The sequence below is a fragment of the Pteropus medius genome, unplaced genomic scaffold (assembly GCF_902729225.1).
Source record: "Pteropus medius unplaced genomic scaffold, Ma_sr-lr_union100, whole genome shotgun sequence".
Taxonomy (NCBI): domain Eukaryota; kingdom Metazoa; phylum Chordata; class Mammalia; order Chiroptera; family Pteropodidae; genus Pteropus; species Pteropus medius.
The window spans coordinates 21,620,844-21,644,742 of record NW_024352787.1 but is presented as its reverse complement, the minus strand read 5'-3'; the positions used below and the strand labels follow the sequence as shown (position 1 = coordinate 21,644,742).

Sequence of the window (23,899 nt, the reverse complement as noted above, 5' to 3'; positions counted from 1 at the left end):
CTTACCTGGTTTGTGATAGTAAAATCACACCATTATCATAAAGTAGAATTACTTTTTCTACTTGCTATATGATAAGGCACATTTCAGTTTATCAAAAACTACATCAAACCATTTAATATATATTTTAAAAGAAAAGTAGTTTAAAATGATCCCCCCCCCTTTTCCCTTTATCCCACAAAGGAAGTTATTTTTTTCTTACTTTTGCATTATTTGTGACTTTTAGAAACCATCAATAGCTAGGGATCTATGTTAAACTTATATAATGTGTCTATGACTAATGCTTGTCAGTGAAAACAGAGGCCCCTATTAGAACAGAGAAAGAGCATACAGTTTTGCAAAACTAGTAGAGGGTGTGTGTTTTTTGTCTAGCTTCTCTTTGGGGAACCGCACATCCCTACATTATTAGTCCATATAGTTTAGCCATTGATGACCCTATCCCTTGGCTCCAAGAGGCATGTGAGCTCTGCCATTTCCTTCTCTCCCTCTCTCTCCCTCTCTTTCTCACTCTCTCCTCTGGTTTTGCTAAGAGCAGTGTAATCTTAAACTGGCAAAGGCCATCTCTGCCTCAATGGATAAAGGCTGCCTATCAATAAAACAACCCAGGGGAAAGCCTCAGGAAGATAGTCAAATAGTTATGGCAGAAGGGTTTATCAGATTAGAAGGTTCCCAAGTGAGAATTAGTTTAGGAACCACATAATTTAAGCCATTTTCCATAGGATCAAAAATCAGGGAAAACATCTTCAGATATGCAAAAGAGTATATTCTCTCTTGGTGAAACCATATTGTAGGCAATCACGACCCAAATCTATAAACATTTATAGAATCAATTAGGTAAACCCAAAACTTCCATCTTATATTTTTTTTGTTAGGTTTCCAAGTAGTCCTTATCAAGAAGAAAGTTGAGAACTGTTTGCCTAAATGTGGGAAAGGCTTATTAATCTGTTGGTAAATAGAGGCATGTGCATCTCATAATTCAGCAGAAATTATTTTTAAAAGTTCTTTCATGGAACATACTTTTCATGGAATTTCAAAGGTGGAGGAACAGCTCTGTATGTATGAAAATGGACAGATCCTCAAAAGAGTGTTAAATGAGAATAGTAAGGTGGTAGATATGTGGTATGCCACCTTTGGACTTCGTTATAGATATATATTCTCTTAGGATGTGTATAAATCTTTTTCTAGATATGTGTGTGTGTGTATGTATATACATCCTAGGATAGGTAGATATATATAGGAAGATAATTATTGCAAAGAATTGGGTCACATGATTTTGGAGGTTTGGTGAGTCCAAAATTTGATAGGGGATGCCAGCAGGCTCAGGCAAAAGTTGTAGTTCAAATCCGAAGGCAGTCTGCTAAACTAGGAAGAGCCAGTGTTGCAGATGAAGTCTGAAGGCAGTCTGCTGTCAGGATTCCTCTGCTTGGGAGAAGTCAGCTTTTTGTTCTATGCAGGCCTTTAACTGCATAGATGAGGTCTACCCATATTATGGAGGGTAATCTGCTTTACTCAAAGGCCACTGATTTGAATGTAAATCCTGTCTAAAAACACTCTTATAGAAACAACCAGAATAGTGTTTGACTAAATATCTGGGCACTGTGACCCAACCAAGTTGATGCATAAAATTAACCACCACAACTACACCCCTTATCAACTTGACACACATATGTATCTCCTTAAATCATACTTAATCTCCATATTTAATCTCTACCTGGTGGGGTGACCCAAACTTTCATTCATGAAGAGTCTGGGTCATTAGTCACCCTACCTAAATTGGGTTGTTGCAATTGTCCATTGAATTTAATCACAGGGCATGGTAATACTAACATGTCCTAAGAGGTCTCCTGTCCATATCCTGGACAGATAATTTGATAGACCTTGACTGAGTACCTATTTCCAGGCACTGTTCTAAGCGTTAGGACAAACAATAGGGGCAAAATCTCTGCTCTCAGATTTCAAATCTCTATTTGAAAAGAAATAGAGACATAAAATAATTACTATTGGTAAAAAAAAAAAAAACACTAAAAGAAAATAGAGCGATGTAGTAGACAGTAATGGGAGTAAACTTTGGATGAGGTGGTCAAAGAAGGTGTCACTGAGTATGTGACATTTGAGTTGGAACAAAAAATATAAAAATGAGCCAGCCATGAATGAGAAGGACTAGAGGAAAATCATTCCAGGCAGAAGAAATGTTAGTCACCAAAACCTGAGGCAGGAACTGAAAGAAGGCCAGGGTGGAGGATGGGAAATAATGGCTAGGGTGGTGTGATGTGGAGAGGTAGGTAGGAACCAGATCAAATGTGGTCTTTTAAATTTCATTCTAAACACAAAGAGTTTTAAGGAGGCATACTGCAGGATCTAATCCACCCTTTCAAAAGACTATTCTGGAGAATAGGGTAGTAGTAATGCGGGGGAGCAAATTATGCCAAGAGGCCTTTGTAGTAATGCAGGGTGAGAGATAATGGTGATCTGGACAAGTAAACCTGTGAATGTTTTCAAGATACATCTTGAATATGGATTCAAGTACTAAGTGATGGATTGCAAGTAAAAGGTGAGATATGGAGGGGAGTCAAAGATGACAGATTTTCATTGACTGGATGGATGGATGGCATTTCTTGCCATAGAGAAGATGGAATGAGGAAGATATTTGGGGTGCAGAGGGGAAATAAAGAATTCCATTTGGGTATATTAAGTTTGAGATGGCTAATAGAGGCTGAAGAAGCAGTATAAGAAGCCTGGGCAGGAGTAAAAAGTTGAGAGTTATTAGCCTATAGATGATGTGCCAGTTATTGATTGCCTCTTAGCTCCACATTCATCCTTCATTGTCTCTGCAAAAATTGTGTTAGGACCTTTGAATATTTTTCCTTTGTCAATTAACATAATATTGAACTTTGCTAGTAGAGGACATTATGAAACATTGCAAGAGGGAGAAACATTGCAAGAGGGAAGATATTTTCCTTTCTGGTTCTGGTGTGCTTGCTCATAGTACATACAGCTTCTCTAGCACTTAGCTACTGCAGTGCATGCTGATGAGCAGCACAAAGAGGCCAACAGCTTTCCCCGGCACTTCCCTTGGTGGTCTGCCGGAGTACCTCTGGCAAGACATCTCACATGAATAGATTTTCCCCATCATTCTACAGGGTAGATTTCCAGGAAGTTCTAACAGCACAGAACTCCAGTGACTTCTATGCCATTCAGTGAGCCGTAGCCATGGCCTCTCCCCAAAAGTCTGAATATCAGCTCTATGGTATTCTTTCTTGGACCCTCTATCTCAGCCCTAAGGTTAGTACCTGCTTCTTATATCTGCTATTCCTTTTTTTTTTTTTATGGTGACATTGGTTAACGAAATCCAGTAAGTTTCAGGTGTACAATTCAACAGCAAGGCATATATATTGCATGTTCACCACCCATAGTTAGACTTCTTTCTGTCACCACATATTTGACTTTTACACCACCTACTTCCCCCCTCCCGCCCCCGCATCCTCTGGTAACCACTAGTCTATTGTTCATGTCCATGAGTCTCTGTTTGTCCTGTTCATTTGTTGCTTTTAGGTTTATATCTCACATATAAGTGATATCATGTGATTTTCAACTTTTTCTGTCTGGCTAATTTCACTTAGCATGATTATCTCAAGGTCTCAAGGTTGTTGCAAATGGCAGTATTTGATCTCTTCTTATGGCTGAGTAATATTCCATTGTACATAGTACCACAGCTTCTTTAGCCAATCATCTATTGTAGGAAAGTTTGGTTGCTTCCATGTCCTGGCCATCGTAAATAATGCTGCTGAACATCGGTGTGCAAATATCTTTTTAGATATGGGTTTTCAAGTCTTCGGAGTAAATACCCAGTAGAGGGATTGCTGGATCATATGGTAGATCAATTCTTAGTTTTTTGAGGAACCTCCATACTGTTTTCCATAGTGGCTGTACCAATTTGCAGTCCCATCAGCAGTGTATGAGGGTCCCTTTTTCTCCGCATTCTCACCAACATTTGTTATTACTTGCCCTGTTGATAACAGCTATTCTAACAGGTGTAAGATGTTATCTGATTGTGGTTTTGATTTGCATTTCTCTAATAGCTAGCAATGTTGAGCATCTTTTCATATGTTTGTTGGCCATTTGTATGTCCTCTGCCCATTTTTTGATTAGATTGTTTTTTGTTGTTATTGAGTTGTATGGGTTCATTGTATATTTTGAATATTAGGCCCTTATCGAAGGTGTTGCTTATAAATATATTTTCCTATTCAGATAGTTGTCTCTTTACCTTGTCGATGGTTTCTTTTGCTGAGCAGACGCTTTTTAGTTTGATGTAGTCTCATTCATTTATTTTAGTTTTTACTTCCCTTGCTTTTGAGGTCAAATTCATAAAATCCTCTTTAAGTCCAAGGTCCTTGAGTTTAGTTTCTATGTTTTCTTATATGCATTTTATTGTTTCAGGTCTAATATTTAGGTTCTTCATCCATTTTGAGTTAATTTGGGTGTGTGGTGACAGACAAGAGTCCAGTTTCATTCTTTTGCAGGTGGCTTTCCAGTTTTCCCAGCACCATTTATTGAAGAGGCTTTCCTTTCTCCAGTGTATGTTTTTGGCTTCTTTGTCGACAATTATTTGCCCATATAAATATGGGTTTACTTCTGACCCCTCAATTCTGTTCCACTGGTCTGTGTGTCTGTTTTTCTGCCAATACCATGGCGTTTTGATTATTGTCACTTTGTAGTATAATTTGAAGTCAGGCAGAGTGATGCCTCCAGCCTCTAATTCCTAATGAGGAATTCCTAATAAATTCCTAATGAGGAATTTATTCACCAATTCCTCATTACTCTAGTCCTATTATGTTATTTATATTAAAGATGTAAATTATTCAAATTACTGTGAGACTTTTTTTCTAATACAAATGACTCTAATGCAATTCAGTGAAGATTACCCAAGGAGACAGTATAGATTGATATATGAGATGTTAAGTCTCAAGAAGTTTCTATACGTTATTTTCCATTTTTAACAAGTGAGAAATAAAGGCACATGGGATGTCAATGGGATGTATCAGGATCACCAGAGTTCGGTTTCCTCTCCTGGCACACCAATCAGCCATTTTAAGAGAATACAGTCCTTTCTGTATCCACTTTGGGAAGCTCTGGGTTTTGTTTGGCCTGTGCTGCACACGGGTACCAATCTGTAGCTTGCAGTGGCTTCTCACTCAGCTATAAAAATATGGTCTGCCTTCACTATTTTTCAAACATTTGGCTTCAAAAGGTGCTCCATTACATATGCAAGAACCTCGGAGGCCAGCAGAGGAATCCCAGCTCTGATTGTAGTTGTAGCTGAGTTACATACACCTTGACCACTCCAGGTTGTTGTGAAGATATCCCTGAAAGAGTTCTTTCAAATGGTGCTGCTAGACCTTGAATCTGTTGATACTGCAGCTTTTACACTGAAAAGGGTTGTTTGCCTCAGGCAACACCAACATTGGAGATGTAGAAACAAGGGACAGATGCTACCCTTCCTTGGTGCTATTAAGTCCAGGATAGAAGAAAAGATGTACAGAGTTTTCAGCTATCAGAATGCTGGGTCCTTAGCGAGGGATCAGGGGAACCCACCTCTTAAAAAGATAGAATAATCAAGTCAGGAAGCTGTGGGTCACGAACGAATGACCAGTACTGCCTATAAGTCCCTGAAATCCTGGGGCACGTTTGAGTGTCTGGAAAGCTTTCCAACAAAGAAACACTCTCTCCATTAACATAGATACCTTGGTTGGACTTACCTGGGAATTCTACCTCTGATCTCAATCCATAAATCCAGGTTGTCCCAGGAGTGCCACTGCCATAAAGGGATCAAGACTGCCATCCCAGCAGGGAACTGACAGGAGTTCAAAATCAGGCAATAAACTGCACTGCGGTGGAACCCTCTGGCCTAAAGGCCCTAATGGAAGAGATGGAATATTCCTGCAGGTGACTACAGAGGGGATTCCTTAATGTTCTGCCTCTCTGGACCAATGGGAGTCTCCAAATAGAGCTGCACTTTGAAGAATATTAGGCCATTGGGTGGCACATTCCGTGGAGGGAATATGTCTGGAGGCAGATACATACTGCTTTGATCTGTGGGAATGTCAAGTAAATAACACCACCCTCATTTCAGCAGGTAGAGATGTGATCAGCTCACCAGGGAAGTTCATATTTCTGTTAGGCAGATCTTGGTGAATTCTGTTTCCAGGAAAAGTACATCAATACTCCTCCTGAGGTGAAGGAGGGTAAAGCTAACTTGTCCACTTAGTAGGGTCCTGTGGGCACCCTCTGCTGCTATTGTGAGGTGGATACAGAGCCTAGAGATGGGGCCAGAAAATTCTCTCCAAATCCTAGCAGGCCAGATGAGAAAGTTGAAATGGAAAGTCAGGGACCTCAATGCAAAAATGCATTTACCTGGTTGAAATAAGAAGAGGGCAGCCTGGGTACAGTGTCACTGCCATTGCTGGCTACCAGATGCCAGTGAGGTATGGCCAGAAGTGGCCAACCACTTTAAAATGCCAAAGAGGGGACAGTTGTGAATGGAGTGGGAAGGTGGAACTGACATAGTGAGGAGGGGAAGTACCCACAACGCGTTCACATACAGATGGGCTGGCAGAATAAGCCAAGGCACAACTGGTGATCAGGATGTAATTGAAAAACATTAATAAAGGAATTTATAGAGGCTGATACACATTCTAGGCACTTAAGCCTACTCGTGATACCATCCCCACTCCCTTTATAAAAATAACAAAGGAGTAAAGATTTGACTCAACTTGTAAATTTCTTCTAACGGAGGTCAAGCTCTAAGCTTTGTGGTGCTTTGGGGTTCTATTTCTTGAGTTTAGTAATAACTGAGAAGTATCGATACATCTATTCTAAAGACCTACTGGAGCCGGGCCATCTGCCAAGATCATATGATATAGAAAACTCAGGGTCTGTGATACATTAGGAGAATCCTCTAAAAGTCATGGTTTGTTGAAGGGTGAATCAGCTTGCTACTGAGATCACAGAAGGCTGGGAAAGGTGCATCATAATCTGATTACAGGCCCCTTTTACGGAGTGCTCTGGATGGTCCAAGATGGTTCAGTTCAGTCTTTCCTGATGTTTTTCCTGCTGCACAACAGTCCTATTTCTACTTGGTGTTAGGTAGTTGGAGGAGGTGGAATCCCTGGATCTCTAGATAATGTCATTCCTCAGGAAGAATAAGTATGTGAGAGGAGAAGTCCTTAAACAGTCTAGGAATTGAACTGCCCTGTACTTACTACCATTTTGTATAGGAAGTGGCAAGAGGGACATTTTGAAGGGGAAGGTAAAAGTTCGGCCAGCTGGGTTATCTACAATTTTGATAATAACACTATCAGTTTTTCTTTGAATTTAGATTTTAGAAGATATTCATCTAAAAGGAGAAATTATGTACCTAATGTTTACAGCTGGTAAGATCATTGTAGAAATGACTAGAGAAGAAAAAAAAGCATATAATCTCTCTTGCTCAGAACAAGAACTATCTTCATTGGCATTCTATTCATATGTGTGCTTCACTTAAAAGATATGTTAGGAATCAAGTTTAGTGACATAGTCAGATAGAGAAAGACAAATACCATGTGATTTTACTTACATGTAAAATCTGAAAAACCAAATAAACAAAACAGAAACAGATTCATAGATACAGAAAACAAACTGATGGTTGGCAGATGGGAGGGGGGTTGGGGGGCAGAGTGAAAAAGGTGAAGGGATTAAGAAGTACGAATTGGTAGTTGTAAAATAGTCACGGGGATGTAAAGTACAGCATAGGGAATATAGTCAATAATATTATAACAATGTATGGTACCAGGTGAGTGCAAGACTTATCAGATCACTTCATAAGTTATATGTCTAACCACTATGTTGTACACTTGAAACTAACATAATATTGAATGTCAGCTATAATTGAAAAAAATTTTTTTAATTTTAATAAAATAAAAAATAAAGCAGATACATAAGCTCAGGAAAAAAAAAGTTTAAAAAATAGAGAAAGCAAAGTATAAGATAGGAGAAACAGAACAGTCAGGAATCAGACAGAAAGTTAAAGGTAAGTAAATAAAAGCTAATAAAACAGGCTATAAGTTAAACAAATCAAAATGAAAAGTAAGTAAAGCCAGCTAAAAAGTCATCTGCAAAACGACAACAAAAAATACACAGGCAGGGTAGAGACCCAGAGTCCAAGGGCCATGAGCCCCAAGCCAGGTATGTAATGCTCCCTGAGCTAGAGTATCAATTATTCTCTTCATGCCAGGGGGCCCTGAAGGAGGGCCATCACCTTTGGGCATACCTCCCCACATGCTCAAACTGCACAGCACATCAGTGTAATGAGACCTGTAGACTGCAGGAGTCTGATTAACTCAGGCTGTCCTGTATCATCCCATCACAGTGTCCAGCCAGGGAGTCATTACTCACCTGTTAAGTTATTCTCCACTCATTGTCCCATGAGCAGGGACCTTCTCCACCAAGTGGACATTGGGGACCCCACCTATTTTCTTAATGCTCAGCGCTACTTAAGACCTACATATCTAAGAAAGTCTTTCTAATATTATTCTAGAGTATTTGCTTTTCAAATCTTTATAAGCCAGGCAGGGTGAAGCCCTGAGCCTCAGAGGTGGAATGCTGCACTCCTAAATGGGAGGGCTCTGCTGTTGAATACCCATGAGGATTTCAGAAAAGGGCTCTGGGTGTGAATCCTGACTCTGCCACTTACAAGCTATGTGCCTTTGGGGAAATCATACCTGTATGAGCTTCAGTTTCCAACTTGTAAGATATCATTAGTGTATTATTACTGTGTAAGTATGTGCATAGTAATTAAGTCAAGGAATACATTTGGCATAGATGATGCAGTGTTTTTATCTGAAAGTTAGAATAATCAGAGATTTAAGGGAAGCAGTTGGAGGGTGACATAGATCCCTAGCACTTCAGAACTCACCCTTCCAGGTTAATTCATGAGTGACACCAAGGGGCATCTTGATGAGGACATTCATTAGCCAGAAAGGTGTCAAACTCTGCTTTCAGAGGAAGGGCAACTTACACTCATCTTCCTCAAGGCAGGGTCTTACCCACTGAGGCTCACAGAAGCTTGGAGTCACTTATCTCCTACTGGGTGATCTGACAGGAGGAATTTCTGTCAGAATTACTGACATGGTTGTGAGCCACATAAGTGACTGTGCAATTGTGCTATCTTCTTCCCCTGGAGAGCTCTCAACAAAAAAGGGCCGAGCTGTTTGCCTAGGCTAAGTGGGCACACTCCTACCTGGAGCAGAGACAAGGTTAGAGTAACTACCGAAAGACCTTCATGGGGCCCACCTGTCGTCAACTTCGTCAGGGCAGAAGTTCAGCTGCTACTCTCAGAGAAGAGCCTATTTAATTTAATATGGCACCCCAAACACATCACATTTTAAGTAGAAATCAAGACATATTTGCTGGCAAAATGGGGGGAGTGAGGAAGGATGAAAGTAAGTCTCTAAAAAAGAAAGGCACGGCACCCAGGTTCTCATTGTTGCCTTTAATGCTATGTGAAGGAACTGAGGCTCCATGCACCAAAGTGCTCACAGACAGGTAACAAACAAACACAGGAAGTGTTATTACATGTATACAAACCAACACCATACAGAAAGTAACCTCTCACACTGCAGAGGCACTACCTGTTCCTATACCCAGTATTTGTTACCACCTCCCCCAACCCTCTGCCAGTCCACCCTTCCCCCAATTAACATATGTATACATATATGTTTCTTCCAGAATTCCAAAAGTGCCTCTCCCACCACAGTTCCCAATACTCTGGCTTCTGATGAATAAAGCCTCCTTTTTAAGGATCATAAGGCAGGTACCACCTTCATGAAAGAGCCCCAGCAAAATGGTACCCAAGAAAGCTTAATCACTTATATCAGAACCAAATATAGACAGAAAGTATGCAGAAGGATATTTGAAATTCTAACTGGAATCAAAATGCTCAATGTGAATAGTTTTTGTTCTGTTGTTATCTTAACCTCTTCAGGATCCAGCTTAGACCCAGATCACACACTGAGGTTCACCCCACTTTGTGGCTTGCAAATATCAACTTCCTAGTCTTCCAATGAGCAACTCAGAACAGGAAGATTGTAACACCTGATCAGCCGGAAGCACAAGGCTCAGACGGCTCCCAGAATATCCTAAGCCCCAGGAAAAAAGAACAGAAGCTTTCAGAGCACAACTGACCACTTTCCAAATGATAAGCACTGGACAGCTTGGTGAATTAACCAGAGATGGAATAAGGATGGTGATGATTCCTCTATTTCTTCTATTTAGAGTGTTACCCAAAGAATTCTTCCACCTGGAATGGTGTGATGTGTTTCACTGTGGTTTTGTTTCAGTCTTTTTTGTTGCCATTAAGTTTTTCATTTTCATTGAATTTTGTTATGGTTAGCATTGCACCATACAGTCCTATCTCCTAAAATTTTCATCTTCCCAATCAGTGAGCATGGTACCCGGGAGAAAAGGTACCCAAAATCAAAAGGGAAGCCCCAAAGGCAGGCACTCTGACCCACTGAAAACTACTGGCCAGTCTCATGGCAGAATGAATCTAGTCCCTTGTCAGGATGAGAGGCATTTATTGGCATCGTGCACAAGAATTCTATGAAAATATACTTCCTTTCAATAAGGGAGAAGCATTCATCCTTTGGAACCCTCTTCCTGACCCAACGCTTCTTATGCTCTGGGCCTGGCCATTTAGAGCTAAAAAAGGATCCCACGAGAAGTCACTTCCTCAGAGATGACATTTATTTGGAGGCCATTACCCCAAACCACCACATCAAACAGCACTTTTCAGACTAGCTTTGGCTTCTCATTAGAGAATGGCCAAACTGGGTCATTGAATTCTTTTATTCCATATAGAAAGAGCTCTAAGCTGGACACGTTCCTGCTTTTCCTGGTCTACTGGCCCAGAGCCTTGTCTCCCCACGATGGTACAGAGCACACCTCCTTGAAAACATCACGGAGGGACAGAGAAAGTGGGTGTCTCTAGCAAGAGGCATACAGACAGTGCCTTATCCAGCATCTGTAGCTCCAAGCAAGTCTTCAGGGACTTTTTTTGAGTAAACCTGCATTTGAGCAAACCAGCCACTCCCCATCTTACATGTATGGACTTTAAATAATCAAGTGCTGTGATGCTCTATGCTGGGGGTAGTAAAGAGAAGGGGTCAGGGCCACATTACTGAAAACATTGGGCTTTCTTATCTGCTCTCTACTCATACTGACTTTCTCCTGAATAGCTTGCCATGGTGTCTGTTAAAAAATGAACATCTATTAGGCAGTAACAACAATCAGAGCAACTTAAATGAAAGACTTTACTGTTAGAACAAGGCAAGAGCTATGCTGCTGGGCTAAGTTCCAAGTGATAATCCATTTGTAGATGAGAACAATAGAACACATATCTCAGAACTAGGATGACTGACTGTTCTTTCCTCTTAGATCTCAGTCCGTATCTCTGCTCTACCCATGTAATACAATATAAGAATGTAAAACCATGCCCTGGAATCTCTGTTCCCACACAAGGGCCAGGAGGTCACTGCCCTGTGAAAGAATTCAGCCAAAGTCCCAGGGCTTGGCCTTCTCTTCCCCAAAAGGATGTAGCCATTTGTAGCTCATCCTCGCCCTACTTCACCACTCTGGTCTCGTAAGTCTAGCTTTTCCTCACCAGCTTTTCACATATAAAAAATCTCCCTACATGGACACCCAGAAAAAGTCAAGTACAATCATGATTACAGGGAGAAGCCCTTACTGCAGCACAAGAAATGCTCTGTTGTAATTACTGGTCCTTCCATTAGGAGATGGGTGTCCATTCCCTGCCTAGCTGCCCCAGGCTGCAGACAGAACAAGAAGGAAATGTAGTGGGAGCAGAACCTTGTGGATCCTTTTCTTTCTCTGAAACATGGGTTGTAAAACATAATGGAGGTCTGTTGCTGTCTTCCTACAGCTCCTGGGATAGCTGGGCCTCTCACCCAGCTCTTTCTTTACTTCTCCAGGATAGACACTCTCCTGGAAGGAGAATGTTAGCAGGATAAAGCAACAAGGTTTAAAAAAAGAGGGCATTCCCATCCAAGATTTACCAGAAACTGAATCCTGCCACATGAAATAGCAGCCAAAGAGGTATTCTGAGCCTATAGAAAGGATGTTACATCTTGAAGCTAACAGATCCAGGCATCTTGCCTGTTTGACTTAGGGATTCTTCAGAAGGTGCCTCTGAAATTTGCATTCCAGCCCTGTGAGAAGATAACCCTTCAAGCAAGGAAAGTTGGTGGAAGATAGAAGAAGCCAAGGCCCAAAGCAGGGCTGTAAACATTGTGCTTTTCTAAGGCCAACCTGGTGCATGGTTTTGGCAACTATGGTTCTATCTCCAAAAAGTGGTAAAGAGTATGTTTCAGAAGGAAGAGTCTTTTCACATCCTAAAACAAAGCCTGGGACTACTCTTGGAGGAGAGGGAAAGAAGAGGCTCCTTCTTCAGCCATGGGCTGTGGGTAGCTACTTAAACAAATCCCCCATTATGTTCTGTGTTCATACCTATACACTGAGAACAAGTAAGGAATACCTGAACAGGGTTGAGGAAGTGATTATTCTACATTAGTATGCTAATGTGGCTCTAAAATGGGCAGACACTCTTGTAAGGTCAAGAAAAATGATGAAACTGCTCTGGACTTCCTGGTCAAGTCCTGGCAAGCCAGACTCCATCAGCCTCAGGCAAAGACTGCTGTGTCTGGAGGAAAGGCCAGGTGAGTGCAGGCACCAAGTCTTGTGGGCCACAAGCCTTGAGCCTGAACCCAAACTGCACCTGTGCACTTGGAGCTGTGCCTCCAGACTCAGTCCTCACCTCAGCAGGTTCTGGGGAAGTCAGTAGCCCTTCCAGGGACCTTACTGCCAGAGCCACCAAGGGCAATGGATACCTTCCCTGAAGGGGTTTGGTTTCCTACAAGGACTACTCACCACCATGTGATCTTGAACTCATAGATGGGGCGCTTGCAGTAGTAGTGGTTGATGAGGTGCTTGTCACACACCCCGATGCACTGGTGGTCCACGATGAGGCCCTGGGCTGAGAGGTCCGTGACTAGGCAGTGCAGCAGGTCATAAACATCAGCCACAGCCTCCCAGGGCCCAAAAGATACATCCACTTCACAGTGGTGCTCAAATAGCTGCCCATCACTCTCGCTCCGCTCAAAGCGTAAAGAGTTGAGAAGTGGACACTCATAGGGGGTGATGGGCATTTCCTCCTTGAAGACACAGACCTTGAGCTTGGCAAAGCGGGCCTTCCGCTGTACTGCGCGCAGCCGGGCAATCTCCACAATCCGCTCCAAATGGTCTATGGGAGTGAATATAGCAACCATCACTGGGGTGGGGGTTGGGAGGCGGGGAGTGAGGCAAGGCAGTGGGAGGGCACAAAGAGAGCCCCAACAATGGCAGGATCTAAGAGGAAAGAGGCAGATTCCTGGGGGAAGGGACTCTGTGAGCCTATGTAGGATACAAACTTAAACAGGGATGTCCAGAGCAAAAGGAAACCAATGCGATGGGATGAAGACTGTCCTTTTGAAATGTGATTCGATGACTGTCACAGGTGAGGTAGACTTCCTTTGTGTCTTCCCAGTGACCAAGATGGGAGGGTAGGAAGGGGAGTGGGTCTCTCTTCTTTCCCGAGTAATACACCTAATCTGGTGGAGAGCTAAGCACTGACAGGTGCCTTGCAGCCTCCTTCCCCACACCCTGACTGCCCTGGACAGCTCACCCCTCACCTTTGTAATACGGCATGAGTCCCAGAAATGCTTGGCGTACTTTCTCCCCTTTCAGCGGCTGCATGTTCTCCAGCTGCTCCAGGAGGGGCCCAATGGCATAGTACTGGGCCTCCTTGTACACAGCCCGCACACGTTCCCGGGGTGGCAGGTCCCCAGAGCGCAGGAAATTCAGCACATCTCTGAGCAGGAAGGAAAGAAGGTTGGTGAGGAGCTAATAGACCTGGGCAGTGTCAAATAGTGGGTAGAGGACAGAATCTGGAACTGGACTAGCAGCTGTGTAATCTTGGGTAAGTGAACCTTTTGGCCTTGATTTTCTCATCTGTAAAATGGGGGAAAATAAGAAAACTACTCCATAATGTTATGAGAGGATTAAATGAGTTAGTATATAAAAAGTGCTTAGAAAATACCTGGCACAAAGTAAGCCCTCAAGAAATGTTAGCAGTTGTTATTATTAGTATTATTATTATAATTACAATTATTATTAGGTATAATATTAGGTATTGTTATTATTAGGTATATATAGGAATAATGGAAAGATTACCAGCTCTTAATATATTTTCAAATTGAGATATAATTAATATTCAATAAATGTACAAATCTTAGGTGTACTATTCAGTTACTTCTTAAGTATGAATATACTCATATAACCACCACGTAGCTCAAGGTATAGAACATTTCCATCCCCTTAAAGTTTACTTGTGCCTCTTTCCAGTCAACCCTGCAGAGGCAACCACTCTATTTCTACTTCTATCAATAAAGATTCATTTTGCCTCTTCTTGAAATTCATATAAGTAGAATCATACAATATGTTTGCTTTTGTGCCTGGCTTCTTTCCCTCGACCTAATGTTTTGGGGATTTATGTTGTGTGTAACAGTAGTTTGTTGCATTTTATTGCCATGTAGCATATCGCTGTATGGATGGATATACGTACTATAATTTATTTACCCATTCTCCTGTTGATGGACATTTGAAGTTTCCAGTTTGGGGCTCTTATGAGTAAAGCTCTGACGGACATTCCTATATAAGACTTTTTGTGGACACGTGTACCAATTTCTCTTGGGTAAAAATTAGAAGTGGAGTTGTTCTATCATAGTGCATATTTGACAAAGTGGTTATAGCAATTTACACTCCCACTAACAATGTAGAAGTTATCTTCTATATATCCTTGTCATTAGTATTATTCTGTAGCTATATGGAGATCAAATGCCTGATCCTAACACCTGAACAAATTGGTTTCAGGAGTGAATAAAATCACATATTGCATTTTCTTAAAATAAAAATTCAGTTCCTTGAATTCTTTTTAGATTCTGTAGTGCTAAGAGTAAGCAGATCCATCACTGGTAGATATGGTAAGGGCTTTTCTGTAAGGATATGTGAGTAAACCACAAGATCAAGCCATTACCTCCATAGTTAGTCTATACACATAATGCAACACCAGCTAATCCTCACTATTAACTGTGTCAGCCACTATTTATGTGTTATCCTATTGAATCTTTTCAATTACTTTATTGGATAAGTGCTATCTTATGTCCATTTTATAAATGAAGAAAAACTGGGGCTCAAAGAGGTTAAGGAACACCCTTGCTCAAGGAACCACTGCCAGCCAAGGGCTCAGATACGGACATAGTAACTCCAAGCTCACATTCACAGTGGTCCAGACTTTAGACCAAAAGCACTCTGCATTGATCACAATGGGAAACTACCCCAAGTGGAGGCCCAGGCCTCCATGGTTGTGGGGGAGTATGTGAGGCACACCAACAGAGAAATTTACCCCAACAAATGCCCTAAACTCCTATTTTACTTTATCTGAGTCTTTCAGCAACTTCATTTGCTGCTAATGAATCACAGGCCACTGGAGTCCAGTAGTCTGAGGATAAATGCCACAGTATCTTGTTTTCTACCACATCCTTGACTGGCTCTGCCACTTACCAGGTGTGACCACCTGGCTAAGGGTACATCAGCCCACATCCAAACTATATTCCCCCTCCCACAACTCCTTTTAAAATTGGTCCTCTAGGACAGCGGTCCCCAACCTTTTTGGCACCAAGGACTGGTGCTTCTATGATCTGAGGTGGAGCTGAGGTAGAGATGTTAGCACTGGGGAGTGGCAAATATAGATGAAGCTTCTCTTGCTTGCCAGCCACTCACCTCCTACTGTGTGGCCCAGTTCCTAACAGGCCACTGACCTGCATAGGTTGGGGACCCCTGCTCTAGGATCTTAAGCAAACCTTGGTGAACTCTGAAAAACATACCCCCAAGGCAAGGCCTAGCTAAGAGTCCTGTGGGAGCTGCCAGCTGGAGCCAACACTTTCCTCCCCTAAACAGTCTGCAAACAAAAACCTTTTTATAGCTTTGCAGAGCAATGTGACACTTTGTTTTCTCAGCATTAGAAAGAGCTGATAGCCCAGATGCTTCAAAGCAAATTATTTGACCTGAGGCTCCTCTCTGAGAATAAAATGACCCTTCTCCCAATGTGGAAAATCCTATGTGGAGGTTGTACAGAGATGTAGTGGTTAGAGAGTTTCTGCCTCCCAGGTCATTTTGTTCAAGGTCAAGGACCATGTTAGTTCTTTTGTCATTTCCAAAGTTAGACTGAAGGGGAAAAGAGCTCAGCAATATACTCTGAAAGGACCTGGCCAGGGGTCATACCAAAGCTCTTGATTTAATCCACATGACAGGCCTATGAGGTAGCTATAATTATTTCTGATTTCAGAAACAAAGAAACTGAAATTAAAAAGTCTTTAAATTTTGTATGTGTAAGGTTATCAGAAGTCCTTTCTTGGGAAGGGCTATTTTTGAAATTGTGTCTTTTCATGTTTCAGTGTTAAAATAACAGTGATAATTTAAGATTTTTTTGTTTTTTAAGACTTTTCTTGGCAAGGTTAAGGATGGCAATGCTATGCTAGCCCTTCCCTCACGTTCTTTGTTTTAACCCCCTGAAAAAAGTCTGGGAATCACTGCCACACACCATGATTTTTCCGTAACGGCAACGCTGAATTCTAGAATCTGATCTGAGAGTATTCTCCAAGAACTTGTTTTGGAACTCTCCCACCTGTAGGTAGGATCACGCCCATTCCTCTCCACACAGATGACAACTTCATAGTTAAATAGGATAGAAGCAGTTTCATCACATCCAGCCAGTGTGTGTTACATGGGATTTCTGCAGCTGTCCTTGTCTCCTCTGGGAAAGGAACTAAGAATTTCGATCCAATTCCATAAGAACATTTATTAGACTCTGTCAGTATGTTATCTCTTCTAGATACTATGGAAGCCCCATAATCAAGCCCAGGCCACTCACTTGCTAGGACTTGTGCCTAGTTGATCATTGAGGGAGAAACATACCCAAAGTGTGTGCCATCCCGATCAATGAAGTACCGGCCTTCCGCGTCGGTGGGGATGTGATGACGCCCACTGAACATAGCTGCCAGCATGGTGTCTTCGTAACGCCGCAGAGTAGACAGTCGTGTGGTGAAGTGAGTCCCTCCAATGTTAAGGGGGACAACCTCAGGAAACTGGAAAGGAACAGCTGCATGTTCAGCCAGGCAAGGGGAATGAGAGCCAGGGCTGCTCCATCTACAGTCTTCTTGGATCTGATTAATGTCTCCCCATTCATTTGGTCACCCAAAGCCAAAGCCAGGAGTCTTTCTAAACACTCTTCTCTTTCCTGTCTTTCCTCACACTCACCAGTTGCCAAGTTCTATCCACCCCCCACTCCATAGCTCCTCTCTTCAGGTCTCTCTACCCCAATCCTACTATCTCTGCTCTAGAGTTTGAAGCCTTCACTGTCCTTTCACTTCTTGAATTTACCATTTGTATGCCCTGGCTCATGGTGTCGAGAATTCTCTGTCCAAATGCTCTTACCACCCTCCCTTTTTCCATCTAGCAAATACAAGTGCCCCATATAGTGGTATACATTGTTTCCTGCACAAGGGCACCTGGGTGAGAGTGATCTACAATCCCAGATGTCTGCTCTTTTTCTAATTCACATCAAGGCACCATATAGGTTAGAAGCATCCACTCATTCTAAGAGCTTCTAGTCAAGTTCCCCTACTCTGTGAGCATTTCTGCTGTATTGTCCCTTGCCAGACCCCAAGACAGAGTTAACTAAACAATCCCTCCAAAATTGTGCCTTCCTTGTATGCTGCACTCTCCTCTATCGTAGCACCTAGCACAATACATTGGCAATTATTTCTTCTGTGAGCCCGCCCTACTAGAATCCAAGCTTTCTGAGGGCAGAACATCTTGTTCACCAATCATGAGGCCACCCACAGAAAGGCTTGTGGATGTTTGTTGAACAATTCCTTCTCAATCTGTAGAGTTAGATTAGTCCCTAGTCCAGCTAAGGTTCTGGAAGCCAGGGTGGGTAAAGAATAGGGAATGATGTAATAAATTTGCTTTGAGAAGCTCTAGGTTTTTCCTAAAATGCTCAGGACATTTCTTTTTTTCCTTCCGTTCTTCCTTTCTTTCTTTTAATATCTTTCATTCCATGTGATTTTGAAAGAAATGAAGCCAATTCTAATTTCCCACAATCCTCCTCCAGATTAACTAAAATTTTGTCCCAGTGCATACTTTTCAATATTACAACATCTCTCTGACTCCAGTGAAAGTCTACGTATCTAGTCAGTGCTTTTTCTAAACTTTTGAATTATTTGCGAAATAAAGTAGGGTACAAATACATTAAATAAAAGTTACTCATGACCTTGAGCAGTGCCTGACTCACAGTAAAGACCTAAATATGCACTGAATGAATGAATGAAATAGAAAGTGTTCACAGTTCTATGTATATATGTACTATTATTCTTCCGCACTCAAAGGACAGGAAATGCCTTCTGCTTATTCTATAGTTCCTTTAAAACTACTTTATGTGCATACCAAAGACTCGAATATTATTTGGGGATAATAATACTTTACATTTCTGGAGATCTTTAAACCTTTCCCAAGGATACCTCATAGCAATTTAACTGTTTGCTCCACATTAAACGTGGAAGGACTGAGGCAGAGAGGAAAAAGCAATCAAAAACAGTTTTAGATCTCACATGGACAATGTAATCTGTGGGAGTGTTGGCACTGGAGTCCTAGCCTATAGTCTCTGGGTCCTGTGCTTTTTACCTCAAACCACATCATGTCCCCAAAGACAGTGCACAAAAAAAAAACAGTACCCCTGTGTCTCTTAAAGACTCTTTTTCCCCCAATTGCAAAGAGTAGTTCTAGAGTTTTGCTCATTTTCACAAGTGTCCCATGATGTCAGTGGTATGGGCTCTAACCCCCAGATGACACCATCTGCTTCCTAAAACCCTCATCCAGCCCTGTTCGGCCCTTCTCTGGGGCTCTGCCCATTCTCCTAGGTGTTCAAAGGTCACATGCTCCCATATTAGCTCCTCCTTTCTAGTCTCTGTCTTCAGTGCCCAGTAGTGCCCTCCTCTTTTCTCTTCTCTTGCAGGGCATTTCAGGTGTTAATATGATGCTGTCATACACAGTAAGACCAGCGGAAGCCACCGTGCACCACGGTACAGCAGCTAGTGAGGAAAAGGGAGTTGTCAGGTGAGTGTGGACACATCTACCAGCTGTTCTGCTTCTTATCTGCACACAATCCCTTACCCCACTCTCTGGGAAGCTGGAGATTAGGTCTGGGCAACCACCAAGTCCTCATTTGGGATTTTCTAGAAGACACAATCATCTCTTGGGGCTCCAAGTTCCCCAAGCCACGGCCTACCCTCCCTTCTGTAGTTGGTAAGGGTGGGACAGAGGGGTGGGAGTAAAGTAACCGTGCAGGCAGTAAGTACTGGAAAGAGGGCGTTGGGGAGCCAGGTGACTTCTAGGGCAAGGAAGAGACACCTGGTACATTTTACGGGGGCAGGGGCGGACAGGAGGGCAGGGGAGCACAGCTCCTATGGCGCCACCTCAGCCCGACCTCTGACCCTCAAACCCAGTAGGGCTTATATCCCAAGGTCAGCTCCACTCAGCACCTGCTTCTCCTCCTGAGCCCTTCCCACGCCCTCCTAGTCCAGGTACCTCCTGGGTCAGCAGGGGCAGCGCATGCACCGCCTGTGTGGCCGTCGGGGTGGCCGGATCCAGAAAGTCGTCTTCGGCGTCGGAGCTGGACATGGCACCGGCCGGGCGACGGCTGTCTGGCTCCCGCCCCGTGACTACCACCATCCCTCTGGCTCTGGGCAGTGGGCGCGGCTTTGGGCAGGCGGGCAGCGTACTCGGCGCTAGTACGGAGCAGCACCTGGCATGACAGCGACGAGGCAGAACCGCTGCGCGGAGGGGCGAAGAGCGCAGCGCGCGCGTGCCTGGGGGCGGCCGCTCCCTCCGCCGACCGACTGGCCAGCCAGCCACCGCGCAGACCTCCGGGGCGCGGGCTTGACGTGGTCGCCTCCTGCTACTTGCCGAGCCCCCGCTTGTTCCGCCCCTGATTGGCAGGAGGCTCGCCCAATCCTGGAGCAGGCAGCGCGGTCAGCCTGCGCCTGAGTGGCCGCTGGAGCCGGCCGCTTGCCTGCCCTGCTCTGATTGGCCCTCTGGCCAGCGGGCGCGCCTCTCCTCCTGCTAACACTGGACCCGCGCGCGCGCGCGCGCACTCGCGCGGCCACCGCCTCTGACGGTGGCTTAGGCATCGGGGGCGACACTTAGTAACTTGAGAGGCGAGAGAGCTCGTGACCTGGTCGTTCGTCTGGCTCCAGGCCAGCGAGTCCTGGTCCTCCTCGGCTGTCAAAGGCCAGGGAAATCCCGGGCAGGGGTTGGTAGGTCTCTTCAGTGGGGACGGTGGGGGAGGAGGCGCTGAGGTCACTGAGATGGTAAGACAGGAGGAGCAGCCCTATGGCATGGGCTGCCCCTCCTTAAGCTACAAGGGTAAAACCTGGATTTCCAGTCCTTCCCAATCATAGGAGTCCGAAAAAGAAAACTCAGAATAGGGGCAGATGAGTCAATTAAGAATAACAGTCATTTTCCACTCTTCATACCAGTTCTTCCACTGGGCACCTAGACACACGGATGGAGACAGGCCCTGCACAAAGAAGCTCAGGCTGGTGAGGTGGAGTCCGGTTTGATTCCACACATCTGTCGGCAGCCCAGGATGCTGTGTCCACTAGTTCAGCTGGATCAGCTCAGGGACTCTCCTAGGAATCAAGATTTTAGCTCTCTCAAACCATTTTTACACCCATTTCCTCACCTGATTCTCACGTTGTCGTGACAGAAAAGGAAAACGAGGCCTAGAGGATTAGAACAACTTCCAGAAGGTTAGCAAAGAGCTAGAGGCACAGCACTTCCCTTCTTGGACCAATCGCACTCCTAACTGCAGGAGTTAGTGTTTTCTCCAACTTTAGTTGCATCAAATTCACTGGAAGGGGATCTTGTTAAAATACAGATTCCCAGCCCCATCCCCAAAGAATCTGATTTGATAGGTAAGGTGAATTGCATTCCTACCAAACTCCTAGGTAACACTGATGTTGCAGGTCCTTAAACCACACTTTGAGTAGCACTGCCCTAAAGAGGGCCCCTAGAGGCCTTCTGTCTATAACTAACCGCTCCAGCCTTTCTCGAAAATATAACAAAGTTTCCTTTCTATCCTATGACAATTAGGATGCTTCATCTGTTACAGACAACTGAACCAAAAGTGGCTTAAATAATAAAAGAATTTTATTATCTTGCATAACAAGAAGTCTGAGTAGATCCTAAGTTGGTTTACTAAGTAACTTAACAAGGAGTTATGACCAGCTTCTTTGCATTTATCCACTCTGCTAGATGTCCTCTCTTCCCCTAGGAATCCACATGAGAAAACCACAGGACTAAAGCCTATCAAGGAGACGTTTATTCCAACACCTTAAAGCAAAACTACATACAGAAAAGTTTGAAGGGAGCTCAGAGGCACAGGAAGTAGGAAAATCTATGTGCAAATAGTTTTATGTTGCTGAATGTGTTGGAATTTTCATCTTCCATTTCTCCTGAGAATTTCCTTTAGGAATGTAGTTTCCCAGTTGGTTGTGTTTATGAGGTGGAGAACTCCAAGGTCAGCAGCCTGGAATGAGGACTTGCTGACTGAGTAGCAAGCGGCTGGAGCAGGCTTTCTGGGAAAGGAAGGCAGTTTGCTGGCAGCTGCTATCCCCACCCCCCAGTGGAATGACTTCCAAGCCAGTTCACATGAGGCCTGCAGGGAAGGGTCAGTGAGCCTTTGAGGGAGGGATGCCCACACAGAACACAGGAAGTTTTAGCCCTAGGATTACTTCTCCTCTAAGAGTCAACCAAATAGTTCAATAGGCATCAAAGCCTTGCAATTAGTAAACTGGATCCTATCTTACATGCTTCCCCAAAGACAATAACTTTTGAATACAGACAAATCTCCAAAGTGCTGATTCAGCTTTTGAATTTTTCTCCTGGTTCTATTTTTTGAATGACTAATTTAACATTAGTAAAGAAAATGAAAAAAGGTACAAAAGCACCCATTTTCTTTTCCATATTATTTTCTTTTAGTTTTCATTTTTATTTAAATATTTTAGAGATAAAAACAATTATAGATTTAATAAATTAAAACTCATGTACTCAGAAACTGAGGAGACTTCCAGTCAAGATGGCAGAGTAACTAAGCATTGATCTCGCCTCCTCCCACGACCATATCAAAATTACAACCAAACTACAGAACCATCATTGAGAACCTCCTGAAGACCAGTTGAAAAGAAGTGCTATAACTAAGGATATACAGAAGAAGCTACTTGGAGATGCAGAACAAACTGGTCCCATACCCACAGTGTGGTGGTTAAGAAATGGGAGAGATGTCTTGGCTGTGTAGGTCCCCCCTGAGGAGCAAGGGGTCCCAGCCTTACACCAGGCTTCCCAGTCCAGGATTCCAGTGCTGGAAAGAGAAGGCTACATAACTTCTGGCTGTGAAAACCAGTGAAGATTATGGCTGAGACAGAGGGCTGTTGGAGTCCTAGTTTCTCCTCTTAAAGGTCTGGCACATGGATTTACTCGCTGATGGACTCATTCGCTCTGAGTTCCAGCACTGGGGCAGAAATTCAAAAAGTGCCAGGGACATATGGGGAGAAACTAAATTGTCTAGCTACAGGGTTAGGGCTGGAAGGGCAGCTTTCTCCTGAACAGAAGTGCTGGCAGACACCATTGTTCCTTTGTTGAGCCTTCCCCATGTGAAGCCTGCAGGTGCATGCAAGCTCCAAGTCTGAGTTCCCATCAACCTGGCTAACACCATTTGCCCTGCCCTGATTCCCTGAGACCCTGTTCCATCCAACTTGCGGGCTCACCGAAGGACTTCGAGCAGTTTTTCCATACAAATGGCCTGTCTCAGCTCAGGCTTCAAACTTTCCTAAAATCTCTCAAAGGTTCACAAACCCAAAGCAAGTAGCATCTGTTCTTGCTGTGCTCTGTACCTCTTGCTAAGCGGCACCCAAGCCTGGCACTAGTGGCAGGGGGACTTGGTTTGCAGCTTAGACTCTCCCAGGTAGGTGCCTCTAAGACTAGCACAAGTGACAATCATCTGCAGATCACTTTGTAGCTCATACCACATGGCCCTGGGCCAGGCACAGGTAGCATCTAACCTTGGCCTGAACTAGAGACCCTCCCAAAAGGCCCCAGAACCAACATATCCAGTGGCCAGCTTCAGACCACACCAGAGCACCACCCAACCATCTCCACAAACTACACACCCAAAAGGTAGATCCAGCAGATATCAGAGCCCCGCCAAAGTAAATCCTGCTCTGTGGGGTCAGCCCCTGCTCAACAGCTCTTTCACTGTGCTCATAGTCATTTCTCCTAGCCAATCAGCCTGAGGTTCAATACCTTCCACCTGCAAACAGCAACCAAGGCTCAAATACAATAGGAGGGCACACATAACCCACACAAGGGGCACACCTGGAGCAGCTGGAGCAGGTGACAAGGGAGACTGCATTACTGGGTTCCACAAGATACCTACTATATAAGGACATTCTACCAAGACTGGGAGCTGTAGCAGCTCTACCTATTACATAGAAACAAACACAGGGAGGCAGCCAAAATGAAGAGAAAAAGAAACATGCGCCAAATGAAAGACCAGAACCAAACTCCAGAAAAGGAAATAAACAAAATGGAGGCCAGCAATCTACCAGATTCAGTTCAAAACACTGGTTATAAGGATGCT

General features: G+C 43.7%; 1 protein-coding gene across 6 annotated transcripts in view; it reads right to left on the bottom strand.

Moving 5' to 3' along the window:
- RABGEF1 (RAB guanine nucleotide exchange factor 1) overlaps window positions 1–20,087 on the bottom strand; it is an 82,816-nt gene extending 62,729 nt beyond the window's left edge. For all 6 annotated transcript variants that reach the window (XM_039849406.1, XM_039849407.1, XM_039849408.1 and 3 more), the window contains exons 1-4: window positions 19,789–20,087; window positions 17,119–17,288; window positions 13,776–13,954; window positions 12,976–13,348 (exon numbers count right to left, since the gene is read on the bottom strand). In XM_039849406.1, coding sequence (XP_039705340.1) covers window positions 12,976–13,348; window positions 13,776–13,954; window positions 17,119–17,288; window positions 19,789–19,932 — 866 coding nt within the window. In that variant the 5' untranslated portion in view covers window positions 19,933–20,087. The remainder of the gene's footprint in view (window positions 1–12,975; window positions 13,349–13,775; window positions 13,955–17,118; window positions 17,289–19,788) is intronic.
- Between the last annotated feature and the right edge of the window lie 3,812 nt (window positions 20,088–23,899).